The following is a 19,957-nucleotide window of genomic DNA, read 5'->3' as shown; positions in this document are numbered from 1 at the left end:
AGTGCAAGCGCATCACATGACTAGAGACCGAGGATACCGGGCGCGTCAGACCGCATAGCGATCAGGTTGCAGCGTGCAACTCCAGAGACTCTGGAGTTGCGGTCTCTAAATATTCTTGACTTGTGTTCGCGTGTCGCTAGATTTTCGCGCTAGGTTAATGAATCGGGGCTTTTTTTAATTGCTATCCGAATGATAGTTATAGTTGAATTGTAGAGGCAACCGTCATTGTGGAGTCTATCATCCACCGCTGGTATGACTCAGAGAATTTTCGCTACGGTTATAGGTCTCGCTGACCTTTGATGCAACCTTTCACAGCAGTCGCCACGAGCTTCTGTTGCTTTCGATTATTCAGCAGAGCTGGCGCTCGGGAGCCATCCTGTGCCGCTGCTTAATTCATGATGCTCTTTTCCTCCATGCGTGTTTGCGATCGTCCTCGCGGCTACAGATTCCCTTGCAAATTCTGTCGACATCGTTTCGGGTTTCCATTGAGTTTTATAAACGAGTTTTTGTTGGTCAGATTGAAGAAAGGAATAAATAACTTGGATTCATATTTAATTCATGTTTATTATTTCGTACACCACCAGGTTTTGTCTTTTCAGCCAAAGCTTATGTGCCTAATCAGCTTGATTACCTGTCACTTGTTCTTAGTTACGCAAGCCGTGTTGTACAAACGCGTGCAATGCCCGCTTAACTCTCGAATAAAGAATATTTCTGATAATTGAATCTTCTTCTTTTGCGTTTAGCTAATCGTTAAAGCCGCACGATTCCTCATAATTTGATATTACTGAATGTCAGTATTTTGTCGAAGTGTTTGCCTTTATTTAATGCCAGTGAAAAGTTTTTCGTTCGGGTGAATTTCTGTTGTTACAAGACCTAAATTGCGTCAAATTTTGATAATAAGTCAAACAGTGAATTGTTTTTTGGTTTGGCGATTATACGGCTACTGCTGTATCGAAAATTTTGTTAGTATGAAATATTGCTTCCTTTGTAACTGGATAAAATGAATCGTTCTAATTGTTATTGATAGTGTTTGCTTTACTTGCAATTATACCAAGTAAGCTGCAGAGACGTTTTTCTCGCAAAAAAAATTATTGCAAATAATGAACACCATTGCAAATAATCAACACCCAATTGTTTGTAATCTAAATAGATAAATTGAACTTGTGATTAGGACTATTTAGATAGAAATTAGCAGAGATAAAACTTTTGAAGGAGTAAAACTTTACCTGGGGTGAAGCAACATATTAGTGTTTTTGACACGTGAAGTGATGCGTGCAGCTGCTGCTCGCTCACATAAACTGTATATCTTCGTCTATTCCGGTGGCGCGTCTAGCCTCGTCTACGGCCTGCGTACGCCCCCCTCACGTCAGAGGTGCGATCTCTGAACCAGTCACAGTTGGCCGATGATTGTTTTGTTTTAGATTTGAATCAGGTATTTGAAACGTGCTTTGGGTGGGGTAGCACTACAATATGCTGGATAATACATATAAATGTCGTTATATAGTGTAATGGTAAAAAAATCCTTTAAAGCGTAACTTGATTACAACGCAAATTTTAGAATAAAAAATTCTTGATAAGGCCTTTTTCATGACTTTATAGGCCTTTTTTTATAAATGTTTATTATGTGAAACCACATTTAAATTGAGGTGAACGACGAATAACTCCATCGCCTGCTCTTGCTCTATTCGATATTCTACAATTGTGAAATTGCTTATCAATCCACCAATTATTGTAAATCATTTTAATCCATGAAGCCAGTTCCCGTTTTTTTATGCATTTTACACTAGTTAAACTTTAGCGCATAATTCTTGGCTCTTGGCTAAAGAATAAGAAAAAAGTGAAAAACGTGTCGTTGCATCACACGTTTATTACGTTCATGTAGGTTCACAATGACGTCACGCGCCATAGTGGATGTTCATCCTGCTGTTTTCGGCTATGACCGGCCATTGTGCAATCTACATCCCATCATTTTGAACAGTCTAGATGCGTGTTTCACCCCAAGTTTATTGTTTTTACCGCACCCCTCTGCATCCCAGCAATGTGTTGCATGCAAGTCCGTCGTTGCTGCTTCACAAAATTGGTTTCATTTGACGCGCGTAGGCTCGCGAACCTTCATTTTGTGTGTGGTGGAGCCGTCATATTGATTTGGTGGCGAGAGCGAGAGAGCATTGCTAGCATAGCCGTCGTCCTCGTGTCTCTCAGGCCTGCTGCTGGCGCTGCTACTGTTTATGATACTGATGATACTGTGCAGTAACTGCTGCCACTGCTTCAGTTATGCTGCTATGGCTGTTACTGGACTCTTTTTGTTATTGTTGTTGCTGATGCTGCTATCATTGCGAATACTTGCATTGATGTCTCTCGTTTTACTACGGTTGCTGTTTTCGCAACAGTTGCTTTTGTTACTGATATGCCTTATACTACCTGCTACTACCGTTACCCGATTCTGTTGCCAATACTGCTGTTGTTTCAGTTGTCGCTGATGCTGCTTTTGCGTCGGTCGTTGCTCTGCAGCAGCTGTTGGTTTACATATAACAGCTGATTGGAGCCTGGCTCAAAGCGCGATCGATTTAAATGTCCAACAGGAGGGTGACTCCAGCTCAGTAATCCTGGCCGTTTGGTATTTCCTAGCCATGGTGCGTTAAAAAAAAGAGTGCTGAGTTGGTGCTTTTTATCCATAGCTTTGCCGGTATAATTTGTAAGATGAACTAAGTTCCCAGAAATTTAGTGTTTGAATTTGAGTCGTGTTACGAAGCATTAAGATTGATGCGTGAATGACAGCTTGATTACCCCACGCTTGAAATTGTTCAAGTAAAGTAAACAACACTTACAGCGTTGCAGGTATTAGTTACTGGTCAAACTCACACTTGAATATGATTTTGCGAGTACGTATTATGATTTTGAGATTAATTGGAAAGATGACGCAAATCTACTGAATGAATCGTGACTAGTATTTTCTTGGTTAGAAAAAAACCTGAAAAGATAATTAATTTCACGATTAATGTTAAGAACGTTATAATTGATGTGAGGGCGAATTAGTACTAGGAGAATTGGAAGTAATATTTCGTGTGTTCGAGAAAATTGTGTATGTCGAGTAAGAAAAATGGTACCCAGTCCAAGTAATGCACCACATATATTTAATAGAATGAAATGTCATTTAAATTTATCGCTATTGGAAATAATAGAATTCATGAGAAAACGAAAGCAACCGTCCTCGATGCTCTGCACTCTGATACGACGCGCTGACTCTCAATTCCGACGATGAACTAACAATTGAATTGAAGGTTCATGACTGGAGCTTTCTATTGTAGTGCTCGTCTGGTCATCGGTTATTGTAGGACGACAATAACTCTGGGTTTTATTTCCTCCGGGCTAGAGAAAGTTCTGGCGTTTGAGACCGTAAGCTCCGAGTTGTGTTCGCTTCATACCCGAATTTGATTGTTACCCTGGTTTTCTACTAGCCTCAACTGCCAACCGTTAAATTTATTTTTACCGTTTAGATGCCTTTATACACTACGCTTGTTTTTTCTGTGTGTTGAGCTATTTCGTGAAGCTTTAAAAATGCCGCCATAAACATTTATTTGCAGACATTTAATACTCCTCTCTCCCATCACTCACGATGACATGTTGTGTGAACTGGCAGTTGAATACGGAACTATTCCGATGTCATCATTTTCTTTCAGTGAATTCAATAGTGAAGCTACGTTCAAATTTCCTCTCACTAAGCAGACAAATCGACTCCACTGTTGAACAGCGGTCTGGTTTATCTCAAGATTGAGATAACAAGTAAACAGTGAAGTCACTTTCCGATAAATTTCTATTGCCAAACAAATTTCTGTTAGGACTCAGGCAAACAATCTATAGATTGAGTGTAGCACAACAATCCGTTTAGATTGCGTTGAACAAAACCTACAGTATTCGCAAGATCTAGCCTGGTTGACGTCTCCCTCGGGGGCTGTACGGAGCCCCTACCTTCTTCTTGAGCCCGTCGGGCCTGTCCTCCCCTAAAGCTATATCGACTTTTTGTGGGCTCATCGTGCGACGTTGCTTTCTTTAGGAGATCTCCGGCTGTTATTGTGGCCTTGGCAACGCAGGAGCTTTGCCGCTTGACTTCCAGAAGTTCTTGTGGTCGTGGTCTCCTTCCTAGTTTAGTTGTTTCTTTTGCTACTTTAATCCGAGAGTAATTTTTTAACGCGCAATCTCGTGTTACTAAGGGTACAAGTTCATGCGCATGTCAAGCTATGTTTTTCGTCAACGCTTAGTTTTGTTTTTACGCGTAAAGTCGTCACCACAGCCCCTGCTTCAATGACGCTGTGAACATTATTTATGAATTTAGAATTCTGGTTTTCATCTATTGTTAATCCAATCCTTCTACTGGGATTTTTGCCTCAAAGATGGCTCGAAAATAATCACATGTGCGTTATTTCTTGCGAAAAATTTTACACGAATCCAAATTTCCACAAAAATTTACTTGGCCAACGAATACGATTTGCAACGACTGAACCGAGTTTGATTTAAGAAGAGGGTTGCTCTGTGTACGTGCGTGTAGCTCCAGCAGCTGCCGCCACGCATCACTGCTCCATTACACTCTCATATTATGAGCTTAATCGCTGAATTGCATCTCGCGCACCACTCTTTGATATACACTCCCTGCTTCAATGGCGCTGTCGCCTGTGCCCGAAATTGGCTTCGTTCTCTTTCTGCATGCCTCTGTCTCCTTCAATATGCTATTGTCTCCCTCTGTATGCATGTCTCCCCCAGTATGTTTATGTTGCCCAGTAGATGATTCTGCCTCCCTGTGGATTCATCAGTATCCACGTGGATGCCTCAGGCTCCAGTCTAGATAATCCAGTCTCAGCCGTGCAACGGTTTTAATCTAATCCAACACCAACAGTTGGTTTTCTGTGTGGGCTCTTCAGACGTCACTCATCATAACATGTTTTAAGGCTCGCGAGTAATGTTCATTCGATATGGCAGATATGTTTCGTTTCTACTAAATAGTGTATCCCTAAAATAAATATTTCTCGGTTACACAATGTAGTAGTTAGCTATTTTTACTTCTTAATACATTTTTTTTACCACAGTGATGATTATTTTCGTAAAATTTAAGCACCTTCATCGTTTCAGCTTTTCGCCCATCAAATGTCGGTTAAATTTTTATCGTATTATTTTTCGTTAAAATCAACATTTTTATCGCGTCTTTAAAGACATTTCAACTGCTTTCTCTGTTCTATCTGAAGCATCATTGAGAACTGCTACTGGTCCATCCGCTACTGTTGGTCCATCCGCTACTGTTCTAAAAAAAAATATTATGTTAGAATAGGCAAGTTGGAATCGATTATTTAGGCTACCAAATTCATGCAATTGATTGAAATGCCGTGAGTTTGTTTCCTTACGGCATACAGCTGGTCTTTTTTCCTCGTCTCAGGGCCTGTCGTCATGAAAGTTTTTTTTTTTTTGCGATGTTGTGTTCCGTGCCAGCCACTCACTGCTTCACTTCGGAACTTCAAAACTTGATATTGATATGATTTATGACAGATTTAAACGTTAAGACTTGCTTAAACTGTCATATTGAGTTGTTATCTAAGTGATCGGTGTTGCCTTCAAACAGATCGTAAACTGTGCCGCAGTATAGGGCAGTATTCACTCAGTCGTAAAGCTGAGCGCTGCTAGCTCTGGCTCGTAAATTTGCTTTGTGTCATTTGGAGAGGCATAACTCTCGGCCTTGGGATTTGCCGCACATATCACTGATTATACCCTCGCTCACAGCGTGGTCGTTGAGGCGTTTATATTGATCCGCTGACGTGGACTCTTATATAGCCAATAGAGTCGGGCGCCCCGTTCCGCTCCGCTTCTTCATCGGCCGTTCCTGTGTGTCATTGCGCTGATGACACATCAACGCTCTGTGACTCTTGAACGAACTGCGGGACGTTTCACGATTTTTCCAGGTTTCTATGTTTAATTAATTACTAAGAACAACGATATTCATGGGTTTCTTAGCAATTTACTTTGATAATTCGTAAAGAACCTGATTCTTCCGTTGATAGTGATGATACTCTTAATTCAAGAACGCCTAATAGGTTTCAAATAACTTAAATTAGCTTACCCATCTAGTCAAGGCGAAAATCTTTGCGGTATTCATGCTAGGGTAAATTCGGTAGCTAATGACTACGTGGCCCAACTCTTGTGGTCTGTACTGATCTGAATTCTCAGTTTTGTGAGTGGGATGCGAAGGCTGTTGTTGTGGAAGTCTGGAGACGACGTGGGGATTTGTGTTGTTGGTGCGGCAGTCATTTGTCCGCATTGTCTTCGCCCGCTTGAGCAGCGCTGCCGCAGCCTGCGACGCCTTCGCTGCAGTGCATTTGGTGCTGCCTCTCCCAGTGCCACCAGAGTGTGCAGTGCTTACTGTTCATGTTTTTTTACAGTGTTTGTTTAGCGCCTGCAGTCCCTACAGCACGCAGCATTTCTGCACGCATCTGTTTTCGTAGTAATAATTTTCATGGGATAGGTCCAGATAATGTGCTCTGATGCCACCATTTCGCGTTCGACCACCGTATCGCGTCGTGGATTTGGCATGCCTTCCTTCTGAACTCTCCTCCTGTTTTGGGCTCTTGATTCTATTATTTATAATAGAATCAAGATTATTGGATGATCATAATCGCGATTATTTTTATGTTCCTTCACGTGAAATAATTTCACTCGTAACATCATGCAAATGTATTCGTATCTCTTGCGAATATTTTGAGATCCATTTTGGAAATTTTGGCATGTACTAATAAACAGAAGTATTCTTTCGAGCTTCAAGAGAATTGTAAGGAAAAACTCAGGCGTTCAGAAGGAAATAGCAACAGACGGGAGGCAGCGCAGACCGTAAACACGCGCAGTCGTTCCGCGTAAACAAACTGTGCTCTGAAATATGCTTACCGTCGACGCGTGCTGGCGCTGTCTGGTGTACCTGTGATACCGCCCCACGCTTTGGTTACCCGCCCCAAGCTTTGGTTACCCACCCCACGCTATGGTTACCCGCCCCCACTCCACGCTTTCGTTACCTCTCAAACGCTATGGTTACGCGTCCAATACTTGGGTTACCCGTCCAATACTTGGGTTACCCGTCCAATACTTGGATTCCCCGTCCAATGCTTAAGTTACCCGTCCAATACTTGGGTTCTCCGTCCAAAACTTGGGTTCCCCGTCCAATACTTGAGTTACCCGTCCAAAACTTGGGTTCCCCTTCCAATACTTGAGTTACCCGTCCAATACTTGAGTTACCCGTTCAATACTTGAGTTCCCCGTCCAAAACTTGGGTTCCCCGTCCAATACTTGAGTTACCCGTCCAATACTCTGTTTAGCCGTCCAACGCGTTGGTTAAATTACCCGCTCATGCTTCGGTTACTTAGCCATAACCAGAACTGAAATTTATGCTAACATTCTTATATTATTAACACTAGAAGTATTATCATTGTCAGAGGTCATGCTAAGTTTCTAAGTTTTGTTCACTGGATAACAACTTTTTCTACAAACGAGTAATCATTGGTAATCGAACGAGTAATCATTCTGTATTTCTGTAATCTGTATTTCAGCTGCTCTTTTGGGCGCCGTAGTGGCTGATTAAATTAATAAGTTATTCAACTTTTTATAGCAGAATTACTTCGAAACGCGACTCTGCATAACACTAAATTAATACACAAAACGCGTTCAGTCGATGATTGTTCTCATGAAATGAAGTGTCGCTTGAAGCTCCAGCCAAATTCTCTGGTCTGGGCTGGAGTCTGAGGAAAGCTTTTATGGGGGCCCTGGACTCGTGAGACGCGGCAGCTGAGGTGCGGTGCACATGTGCGCACGCGACCATGGGGGGAGCGGTTGTAGCATGCGTGCGTACGTAAGTAAACGCTGCACGGTGCATCGCTTGGAGGCGCAGTGGAGGCGGAGAAGCGGTGGCGGCATCAGTGGAGGTGGAGAAGCGGCGGCGGTCCTCGCGTTCGCTCATGGGTCTTAGTATTTGGCGGAGTGCCGGTGTAATCTGACGTGACGCTCTCTGGCTCCAGTCTCCTCGTCTTCGTGATCTCGACGCCAAACTTTGTTAACTTGGGACTCGGCTCATTCTGGCTTCGTCGCTCCCCTTTCTCGATAATTCCCTTGATGAAAACACCGCTTTAGTTGGCTTAGACAGCGAAATTGTTTCCGACGCGCCACCTTATGAAGCGATTTTCGTTAAATATTTGTCTCTCACATTTTCCCAATAGTTTGAAGTAAGGGAGGAGAAAGCTGGTAACGAGTTCGAGAATTATCTATCTATTGCGGGCTCGATACACAAACATCCCGTCTCGTTACGGTCGTCTCACAATCATATTTAGTTACTCTCACCCAACTTTAAATTTGCAATAGGATATTCTCAATTGAGCATCGTAAACTATTACTTGCATTTATTTCGTTTCCGCCTAAATTACAGTACTTGCACAAGAATTTACGAAGGAAAAAACGCATTCCACTTGAAGGGATCCAAACTTACCACTTTGCCTGGTCCCTATTTCTAGCTACTTTTACGCACCTAGTTTCTGATTTGTCTTGATTTTTTTTTACTTTTAAGACTTTTTTCCTTTTTTCCAGTTGTTTTTATTAATCTCAGTGAAAGTCCGTTGACCATTTCAATAGATGCAGCATCATTCTTTACACAGCTCTATTACCGTTGAGTACTGACCTCTGGACGGCTGCTAATAGTTGCTTCACCAGCCGCCGCTCAGAATCTGTGCAATATATTTACTTGCTAGCTCGGCCTTCGTTTGACTTATCTGCAGGTGAGAAGACTTCAGTTATCTTAAGCAGTTCTGCTTTTATTTTCCTTGCATGTCCTACTATATCTCATTCAGTGTTTTTCTACGAGTATTCTTATGAAAAACCCTTTCATGTTTTAAGACTCTGGATTTTTTTCTAAGTATAATTATTGTTAATTTGCGTCTATATAATTTTGATCGCCATTGATCTTAATTTCATTACGTTAATAAGTCGCGAGTAAATTGATATTCTAATTTGGATGTTTTTCCTTGCGGTTTCGCCTCCACACAACTCTAATTGAATCGTTTAAAAATAAAAATGTCCCAAGTTAGGTATTTCATTATTATACATTAATATAAAAACGTTTGCTGACAATTTATTTATTTTGTGCAATATCGGTATTTAGTTTCTCTCGAAACGCTTGACACGCGTGCCGATTTAATTTGAATATTTTTGTCTCGTGTTTTAATATTTTTGACTGAGTCAGCTTATTTATATATACATGTGTCTGGGTAGTAAAATTGTGCACTCACAAAATCCTTCATCTGCTGTCGATATACATTGTTGTTCCTGGGCCCTAATGCCTAATCAGTGTTAATAAAATGAACGTAATTAGAATGAAGCTGCCTGGGTTTGCCTGCTGACTCTGCGATTTTTATTTCCACTCTTCAATTTGGACACGTGGTTATGTCTCCTTATGAATTTCAGTACGTGAATTAAATTAGCTGTTTAGTTTGTCACGAATTACCTTGGGAAATTTGATAGTGATTATATTATGTATCGACAAATGAGCATTTTATCCGCCATTTTGAACCCAGTTTTTCTTATTCCCGCGCGGTTCTCACGTTTGGTCCGTCATTTGGTCTGTAACGAATTCAAATGCATAACATGAATAATACAACGGAATTTAAGTTTGGTTATATTGTACTATTTTCGTTTTCGTTCGTCTTTCTTTAATTTTCGTTTTCGTTCGTCTTTAATACCGGTCACTATCGATTTACTCTCGAATAGACAGATATTTGTTGCGTTATCAAATGAGTCGCAATACTCGTTAAGGTTCTGCTTGTAATCCATGGAAGCTGCATTCGCAAAGTTGCAATTCAGTGTATCTGCCCTGGTTCTTAACGTGGTCCATGATAGCCATGTCGGTTCTTCACACGTGTTTAATGGTTGTTGTGCTGGTCCTTCACACGTGGTTCATGATACTTGAATTTTGCTTTCAAAATACTTTCCCTCGTCAATAGCTTAGTTGTAATCTAGTTAAATATTTTGAGCACTGAATTTCGTTATCTTTCAATTATTGGTTTGTTGAATCGCCACGTTATTAGAATATTCATTTCATTAATGGTTTAATGGACAATATTAGAATATTCATCGCTCAGGTTTAATGGACTATCTTGTTTCTTATGCCGCTACCGCTCGCTATAGACGCAGCTTTCGCCAAATTAGGATTTCGCTAAACCTTTTTCAATCTCGTCTCAGAAAAGTCTTCATCTTGTCGTCAGCTTGTCACAATATTTCTCAACACATTCGCGTCGCTGAATTGCTCATGGTCACATTCAATTATGGAAATGAAAATTTGACGAATATTATTAAAATTCATACGCTGCCATCAGTTTTGTTGCGACTATTTAGCTTATTAGTGCACGTAATTGAATAATACACGTTTCATTGAAGGCCAGAGAATATTCCTTATTGGCGATTTTATTATTGCTTTTTTTCTTTTTCTAACGAATCAAGTTTTTTGTGGGATTGGAAAGTTCAAATATAAGGTTCCAAGTGACATCATAAACTGATCTTTAACTCGACAGGTTTCTTCTTATTTCGTCACCCAAATCCTCTTTGGTGTTATCTCTGTGACCACAAGACTGCAGAGGTCAAGTGATTAAGTCGTTTCTCTTATTGGCCTTACTTGAACTAATAATTTATCTGTGAATGAACATGTTTCTCATTTATTGTGGGCTATAAAACTTAGACTATAAATAACTGCTCCTTACGCCTGGGTATGTGGCATGCGTCTGCCGAAGCGGAATCTTTATAACTGTTCCTTATAATCAGCGTAATTTTAATCATCGTAATTCTAAAATTAGCATTTTATTTATTCTAACGTGCCATCCATGATGTAAAGAACAGAATTTCCATCAGCATATCGCTCGTAATAAGTTACGTTTCACGGTTATTGGACTTTACATTACATCTCATGACATCTTTATGCGCATGCCAGGGAAATTAAGTGAAAGTCGATCATGCGTCTGTTGAGCAAAGAAATTTTGTTCAATGATGTTTTCATGTAAGTTTTTAAGTTGGCCTCACCATTACAAACTTTATTTTGATCGCGGAATGATGGTTCATTGTTTTCCTCAATTTTTAGCGCATTTTCTCATTGACGGAAAAAAGACGCTATTGTGCTCGTCATGTCCGTCCGTCTGTCTGTCAGTCCGTCCGTCCGTGACCACGTTTTCGTCGACGAGAAAATGCGCTCTCTGTCACTCACTGCAATGAGTACTGAGTTATATTTTTTTGTGGAAGGAACCGATTACAGTTGACGAGCTGCATCTTATTTTGTGATTGTACCGAAATTACTATTTACTATGTATATATAATTACTATATGCAAGCTCGTCTTAATTCGAATATAACGCTTCGTGAACAGAAGTACTAGACTGGACATGGGGTGATCGTTTCACGGACATGCATGTCGTTGTGTCGGAGAAAATTGATTCTGGTAATTCTTAATAATTCTGAAGTCGATGAATATCAGGCAGACCAAGGGTCGACATGCTCTAATATTCGCACTGTATCGTAGAGAAATAAATCGTATTTAATTCTTTTTATCTCTGATGAAAACCTGAGACGGCCCATTAATTTATCATGTTGTAACATGCATAACGGGTAATTCTCGTAAATAACTGACAGCATCTCATGACGTGACCACTGATAATAATGGCTGTTACACCTTCGTGTGTCTCCCAATAATTTCTGATTGATTATTTTGCATTTTTAATATTAGGTTTGCAAATTAACCATGCGTGTGAACGAACGGTATCGAATACGAGCTTGTTTACATCATTCATGAGATGTCTTTCAGGAAATTTATTCTTCGTCGCTTTACACTTAACTTCAACCTTGATTCATATCGACTTGATGCCAAAGAAGTACTGGCATTAATAATATCAATCATTTGTGCGAAAATTTAATCAACTTTCTGATGATTACTCTTACTTGTACGCCGTTTTTAACACACGGTATTATTGTGTTTTTTTTCACGGCTCAATAAGACGGAGACTTCGCTATTGCTGCTACAAATCTTGTGTATTATTCGTCAATCTAGTACGATAATAAGTAATTAGTGATGCTCCCCATACGCTTTACATTTACAAGAACTCGAGAAGATTCCTTAATTATTTTCTTCACTCTTGTCAAACTAGGCTTTACTTAGGATAATCTTATTGCTGATTTTTCTTCCTCTTTATAATCATTGTCAGTAGCGTTTTAATGCGGGTGATACCAACTGACTCGTCTTGGCTGTTTTACCCCGTTATCTGTCACGCGTCTGTCATTTTCTGTCACATTATTTACTCCGTTATTTGTCATTATTATGCCGTGAATAATGATTTTTTTGGCAGTCTGAGCTATATAATATTTTGTTGATCACAAATTTCTGGTCTTGTGTATCCCGATATAAAATGCAGCGCTTCCACCTGCCATTCTTGTCTGCAAAGATTCGCCAATTTAGATGGTTGGTTTCCGTTCTTCTGATTTCAGAGATCACTACCGATGGCGACTTCTGATATAATTGAGTTACTTATAATTGAGTTATAATTGTATGTGCTAATATTGTCGAGTGAAGCCTATTGTTAAGGGGAGCGTCTGGGGTAAAATTTATCTCTGCTATTTACAGACGGATCATTCTGAAACTTGGTACACATATGTAAAACAGAATTCTAAGAAATTTTTGTTCGTGTGAATTTTTCGAAAAAAATGAAAAAAACGGGAAATTCTTAAAAAACGGCCAAAAAAGGGGGTACCGTAGAAATTTATCTCCTCCTAGGATTTTCAAGCTACAACATCAAGACACATATCATTCGATGCGTAAAGACCATATCTATAATTAGCTGTACACGTTTTTTTAATTTCTCAATTTTGTGGGTGTGGGGGCATTTGTTGTACATTTTTCGGAAATTTTTCGATTTTACCCCCCCCCTACACCCCCCTTTTTAAAAAATAAAATCCAAACTATAACGAAATTAGAAAAACGCAACCAGCGATTTGTAGATCTTTTCTTTGCGAATCGAATGGTATATGTCTCATTGATGTAGCTTTAAAACCGTAGGAGGAGATAGGTTTGGCGTGAGAGAGGTTTTCATGTTTTCAAATTGTTCAGTAGAGGCGGAAAACCGTGGCGCGCTATGTAAAGGCATGTAACGTAGCTTAGATACCCAAAGTAAGCGTGAGCTTACTTCAAAGTCAGTCAGCAGTGCAGAGGACAACTTTATCAGCACCTCTCCGCATGATATCTGTCGGGAACTGAGCTGTAGGTCCAGCGACAGCACATTTATAGAGCTTATATTATGTGTATATACATTTTTAGAGCTTATATTAGCCGTAATTATCTCCATAGGATTTTGTGAAGGGACCCCACCACCCTCCCCCTTTCGGGATCTGTCGTGAACGCATAAATCAACGTGCAGAGATGGTTCTAGTACTGTTCGATGTGGCAGAAAGTAAGCTTTAAGATGAGCATAAAAACCGGAAGAGTAAAAAGTAGCGACTTTTACCCCCAGACGCTCCCCTTAATTTTGTTGGCGTTCGCCAATATGCTTTCGTTTGTGATTACAGAGTAACCTCTGGAATACTTAGAACTTCGCTCGTATGGGCATGTAGACTCACCTTTATAGCAGTTGCAAGTTACTCGTAACGAACCATACAATTGCTATAGCAGCTACTCAGCAGACCAGTACAGCTGGTACAGCGTATTTGTTTAGCTGCTAGCCTGCTAGCTGCTACAGCGTATTTGTACACTTGCTAGCTGCTGCAGCTCATTTGTACAGATTCTACAAGGCATTCGTACAGCTGTCAGCAGCTGCAGAGTGCGGAGAGGGTGTGATGAAGCCGCGTATGTGGGCGCCGGTGATCGATCTGATATAAAGTCTGGAAACATTGAGGTTCCTCACTTGCGCCGCGTGTCAAGTCCTCAGACTTATAAATAATTTTTTTTCACGGTAACTATATGAAAATATTAATGATACAGTTAGGTGGGAACCAGTTTTTAAAAGGCTCGTACATGAGTCACGACTTGACGTTCTTTTTCACTTATTTGCCGGCAGATGTTATTGTGTTACTGCTATGCTTGGTCTTCTCTCGGTATCTCCTAGTAACCAGTCCTTTAGTCTCGAAAAGTAACTTATGTGTTTAATACATCCGCAGAAAAAGAGTTTCATGTTAAATGGATTACCACGTCTAAAGTTCGAATGCGCTCATTCCTAGTACCTATATAGTACCCGCTCATTATTAATATGGCCACAACGACTTGAGCCGTCTCTGTTCTCGCTATGTGAATTCGCGTTGAATATTGACGCGCACTATGTAAGGCTTTGCGCAGAGTGGAATTGTTCGAACGGTGATAGGTACATTATATATCTACATGTATAATATGTAATATAATAATATATAATATAGTATAATAGTAGAATATAATATACCTAAATATCTGTATCCACTTGCTCAATCAAAACTTCGAAACGTAACCTCTTGAGTTAGAGGAAAGGTGCAGCTTCGGTCTGAACCAAAAGAAAAACATTAAAAAAGTATTATTTTATAATAGTTTCCTAAATTTTCAGAATTGAGATGGAGTTGGACTCAAAACTGTTTCAGTGAAGATATGGTGAAGGTACTTGACGTCTCTTCGTTTTTAAATTTTTTTAAATCTCGGTTAAGAAAAAGAAATGGTATTTTCAATTATGTTAAGTAGTAACTTAATCTCTTATTAGAAACAAATGGCGAAAATGAACCGATGCTATTTGTAATATTGGATCGTCCATCCATTTCTAAGCGTAGCTTGTTTTTGGAAACATCTTTTTTCTTCAAAATCGCTAAGTTATTTGTAAAGTGAATCCTTTTGCGCTGCCTCCTATTGTCAAGCCTTGTCAATCAGTCCATTAGGCGAAGCTTTGATCTTAGTCCGAAGATAGAAGTAGACTTAGGGATAGACCCTGTAATGGACGGTTCTATCAACCCATGGACACTTTGATCGATAGAACTCTGGCAAAAAACTCCATGTTAAAAAAGGAGCCGTACTGAACCCGAGCTATAAAAGTCAATTTTGCCTCTTTGCTGTTAGGACTTGCTTTTTGAATATTTCAAGTTTGTGGTTAGTTTTTTATTGTGGTCAGTCGACCGTATCAACAAACATTTCTTGGTGCTGCTTAAAAACTTTGAATTTCCAGATAGTGCGCACGTTATCAATATGACGATTATGAAGTTTATTCAACCATTTTATGCGAACTTTTGAAATTATTAGATTACTGACCCTGGATCCGAAAAATTTGGTGCAGTCACGATTTAATTTTCTAGAAAAACTTACTACCTTCCTTTGCTCTGTATTCTTTTGATTTAATTTTATCTTTCTATTCAGTACGTTTAACATTATATTTGATCTCGATACGAGCTAAAAGCCGTTTGCTGCAGAGGTTTAGGCAGCGTCGGCGTTTCCTGTCACACTTTCAGGAGCTGCATTTACGTTGCAAATGAAACCTGTTGGTTGTGTCGTGTATTTCAAATGTGATCTACAGTGAACCAGTGCTCATTCGAATTCAACGTCAATCGGTGTGTTCGGTAGCTGTTCGTTTCACTCGAGTTTCTTGAATGTCATTGGTGGGGGTTCCGATCAATTTTATTTATCAATCTTCTTGTGTAAAGGTTGACCACAGTTATTAATTTTTCTTTGTTTGCATGTAAAAAAGATCGTTGATTGGGCACTATGAAGGCATCGCACTTTACTTCCCGCTCGTCAATAAAACGTCTAATGCTGATGGGAAATACGTTCTTCAGTGTTGAATTATCAGACAAACATTTTAAATTTTAGCTTGTATCTTAGATCTTGCATTAAATTTCTTGCTCAATTCTGTTAATAAAGTTGATAGTTGATATAGGAGGCTTGCGACTTGAAGAGGTAGAGAGAATAACGAACTTTTCCAATAAAAATCCACTTTGTCATCTCCAATTCCCCCGACATCAAAGGCTCTTAATGCTATTATTTTCCTGACAGCTTCGATCCCTATTCAACCTTACAGCACACCAACTATTCTACCACGATTAAGTTGCAGTATAGTATATTTCGTACAGCGCTATTAATAACAACAATACAATAAGTTGTGAACAACGTTGATCAATTTATTGTATCCGTAGACGGAGGTGCGGTCTCTTACCTTCTAGAATCTAGAGTATTCCTAAGCCTTGTGTTGGGTACATCCTGCAGAGCCCAGCTGCTGCTGGTCACTTAGCAGCGTATGTTACCCCTGCTCAAGCTGTGGCCTACACAACCTGTACTTATTGTGTCTTAGGCTGGACTTGTTTTGTTGATTTGTTTCCAAAACGATTTCAATAAGCAAAATACGTGCGAATTAAGAGAGTTGATTTGCTTAGTTGTCTTTGCATAAAGCTGGGTGTTTCCTATTGATTTTACTCGTCTGCGATTTAATCAGGTTGTCGCGATTAATCTGAACGATTTCATCGCTTGTCCTACACGCCTGAGCTGCTGAGTCGTTGTTCGGAATTTGATAAAGCGAGCCAAGTTATCAGAAGTCATTTGCTTATGCTTACCAGGGCTGTAGTTACATTTTTTGTTTCATAAGCCAATTCTTCTGTCTTGAAATTGCTGCTGATGTGTAGTTTATGTGGCACAAGAAACGATATTCCATCGTTCAGTCGTGGTACTCACATTTGCACTCGCCTCGGCCGCTGCAGCACGTGTTCAGAACACCTGTTGGAATATCGGATGCACCTGCTTCACCTCTGTACGAACTCAGTCCTATCTCGCTCTACGCCCACGAATTCCTGATTGCTTGTAACAAGTTTTGCATTAAAATTATTAAACATCTTTTTTAAATGACTCCGACCTGTTTGTCAGTTGATTTTGGTTTGATTACCTAGTAAAATGATGGAATCTTTTTACATCAGATGGAGGCATTTTATTAGACTTAATTGGAATTTTTAGCAATTTTTATAAATCAAATGTGCAATTGTTCAGCAAATTTACAGTTGTTACACAATTGGTATCCTGTGACTCGGTCATTTTTCATTATTCGAAAATCTTTTAAATTTTCAAACTTTGCTCAATGTACGGTTTTAAAGGTTTTGAATTTTAAGTGATTTTGTTTAATTTAAAAAACCGTATAATTAACGAGTTCATTGATTAGAACCGTGCAATAAAATTTAAAAAAAAGGTAAAATTTAACTTGATGTCGGTTGCTAAATATAATACTACTTTGAAGAGCTGATGCTGTTGTTACCGGACGAGGTTACTTAATTGGATTATTTGCACCTCATTTCATGTGAACGTTTCTAAGCATTCCGATTTCTATTGATGAAATAGATTTTGCGAATGGGAGGTCGACTCAGCTGACAAAGATTAACCAGTTATTGTAGAGATTAACCAGTTATGCAATCAGGCCAGACTCTTTGGTTTGTTTCGTTCCTTACAGGTTAATAATTACTACTCTCATCACATTATGTGCTGCTACAAATCATAATTAACCAAAATTTTATTCGTTGATCCATATCTTTTTCTAACAGCTATTAATCCTTTATTGTTTCAGCTTGAAGGTGAGCGTGGAATCGTGGATGTCCGGAATGATGAATGGTATGGACAGTTGCGCTCCTGCACAGAACGGCACGGCATCGTCAAACTCATCGCAGTCCGGCATGGTTGAAGAAAGCAAAACCAACCTCATCGTCAACTACCTGCCCCAGAGCATGACCCAGGAGGAAATCAGGTCCCTCTTCTCATCCATAGGCGAGCTCGAGTCATGCAAACTCATCAAGGATAAAGTAACAGGTGAGAAACTACTTTACTCTTAATAGTTATTACAATTCAAATTTATAACCCATCGATTTCATATTTTAATAAGGCAATTCCCATTTCATATGAAAATTTTTCGATGCCAGATTTGTATACCAATAATTTTCTACCTTTAGGAAATTTTAAAAACGTACAAATGTGTATGTTGTTTTCATCGCTGTCCATTGATTCGTTGGTTTACTTAGCATGAAGGCAGGTAAGTTTTCTGTGCTTACATTGTGCTACAAATTATTTCAAATTTTATTCTTTAAAACACATGAGATTATACGTAAGAACGTCCATTTCGAATTGAAGTTTGCGTTACGACCAGCAATTGACAGGAAAAACTTACAGCATCGTATAGCTTCGGGACTTCAAGCAGATTTCCCGGTTCCATGAGTTTCAGCCTGCAAATTGAATGCGCAAGAACCCGCAAGTATTTTTCGTTTTTTTTACGAGAACATTCAATGATCAACCAGTGGCTTTTTTTTAGTAGATCATGCTACCCGATTTATGCGTTCCTTCAGCATTCTGTCCCACTGTATCTGGTATGCATTTCGGATTTTGTCGTGTAACCGAGGTTTAGGCATTAAGGAACGCGCAAGAAAATGATCGAAACCACAAGGGACGACGGAGGCCGGTAGTCGTAAGGTGCGTGCTGTTCTGCCGGCTCCTGCATTAGCAGATTGGCGAGCTGAGCTACTGTCTTGAGATCCCTGTGACGGTGAGGGCACACACTCGGGCCTCGCTAGAACAGTGTTACTCGGTGCGGTCGTCATCTCTGTCCGCCCGTCTCCTGTTTATTATTTAGATTTGAAATGTTCAAATGATGCCCGAAATATCATGCTTATATTTTCTCAAGCTTGTTGATTCTCTGAATGTGCAAATTGATGATTTCGTGGTTTTTACAAAGCATCCACGCACAGGAGAGAACTGGTCCGACTATGCTACGTCAGAAATTCCGAGCTGCACTGGAATTTTCCCTCCTAACTTGCTATTACTGTTGTGATTTTTTAATATCAAATAGCCTTTTGAACCTGGTCACATATATTCTTTGTCGGTTATTATTATTAGACTTCTTTGACGCCGAAATTCACTACACGCTCTATTGCGCACTACAAGGTACCGACTAAGCAAAAACTGAAAACAATTTGTACACGCACAAGCCCTCCGTTCGCCCCCTCCTCTGCCCCCACCCCCTCCCTTTCCCCATTTGTAGCTTGGATGCATTTAGGAAGACGTTGTCTGGCGTCATTGTTTCCCTCACTTAGTATTCAAAAATAAGTCCGGTATTTCTTCTAAGCGTCTTAATTTTATAATAAATATCCATAGGAAACTTCACATTTCAACTTTCAAATCCTTAAAAAGTTCAATCTGCCAAATTGAGAGGGACAATAAGAAAAATGTTGATGACAATTAGGCTGTGGTCTACCGCAAAACTTGCATTAAAGGATGAAAGTCAGTGTGATGCTAGGCCGCATTTCCTCAGGAGACAGAGGGTGAGAGCGGCGCGTGTGTGCGTGAGGTGTCGCCGGTTATCGACCGCCGTGCGCGCAGCGATGTGATGGCGAGCTTAGTTGCTGTGATATCGACCGGCGCTCCTCTTATATATGGTCCACTCTATTATTGATCCCTCGCTTCCCTTTACTATCGATCCCTTATTCCCCCTTTACTATTGATCTCTAATTTTCCTCTATTATTTGCCCTGCTGTTTGATTTCTCGCGTGCCTGTATTGCGGATTTCTTTCCCACATTATTAATTCATCTTTCGGAATTTCTGCTAAAAAATAAACTCAACATTTAATCCCCCTTAAGCCTGTATGCTGGACAACGACTCAAATTTTCTTGCTCAAACGTTGCTCACATTTTCTATTAACCACCAACGAGCTTTGACCCGAAGTTTGGTCCAGATATTATCAGCCACTCTGATCGTGCTTATTCCTGGAATATTTTCTAACCAATCAGTATCTATTACCTTCATCTTAATGTGGCTTAAATTCTATGATAAAATCAAGTGACAGAGGCTTTCATGCAATGAAATGTTCAAGGCCATTTTATTTGAGAACCTCTCCGTAACCAGTAAAATATCGGACTACGGAGCTACATTATGATTTTAAGTCATGGCGTTACA

The 19,957-nt window shown here is 39.9% G+C and overlaps 1 protein-coding gene across 11 annotated transcripts in view; it reads left to right on the top strand.

Moving 5' to 3' along the window:
- LOC108669833 (ELAV-like protein 1) overlaps nucleotides 1-19,957 on the top strand; it is an 81,488-nt gene that overhangs the window by 25,657 nt on the left and 35,874 nt on the right. For 10 of the 11 annotated variants that reach the window (XM_018157257.2, XM_018157256.2, XM_047884969.1 and 7 more), the window contains one exon: nucleotides 17,585-17,823. In XM_018157257.2, coding sequence (XP_018012746.1) covers nucleotides 17,610-17,823 — 214 coding nt within the window. In that variant the 5' untranslated portion in view covers nucleotides 17,585-17,609. Of the gene's footprint in view, nucleotides 1-8,563; nucleotides 8,793-17,584; nucleotides 17,824-19,957 lie in introns of those variants that run through there. The other variant, XM_018157255.2, reaches the window with a different exon arrangement.

The sequence above is a fragment of the Hyalella azteca genome, unplaced genomic scaffold (genome assembly GCF_000764305.2).
Source record: "Hyalella azteca isolate HAZT.00-mixed unplaced genomic scaffold, Hazt_2.0.2 contig16640, whole genome shotgun sequence".
Lineage (NCBI taxonomy): Eukaryota > Metazoa > Arthropoda > Malacostraca > Amphipoda > Hyalellidae > Hyalella > Hyalella azteca.
This window is presented reverse-complemented; position numbering and strand designations above follow the sequence as displayed.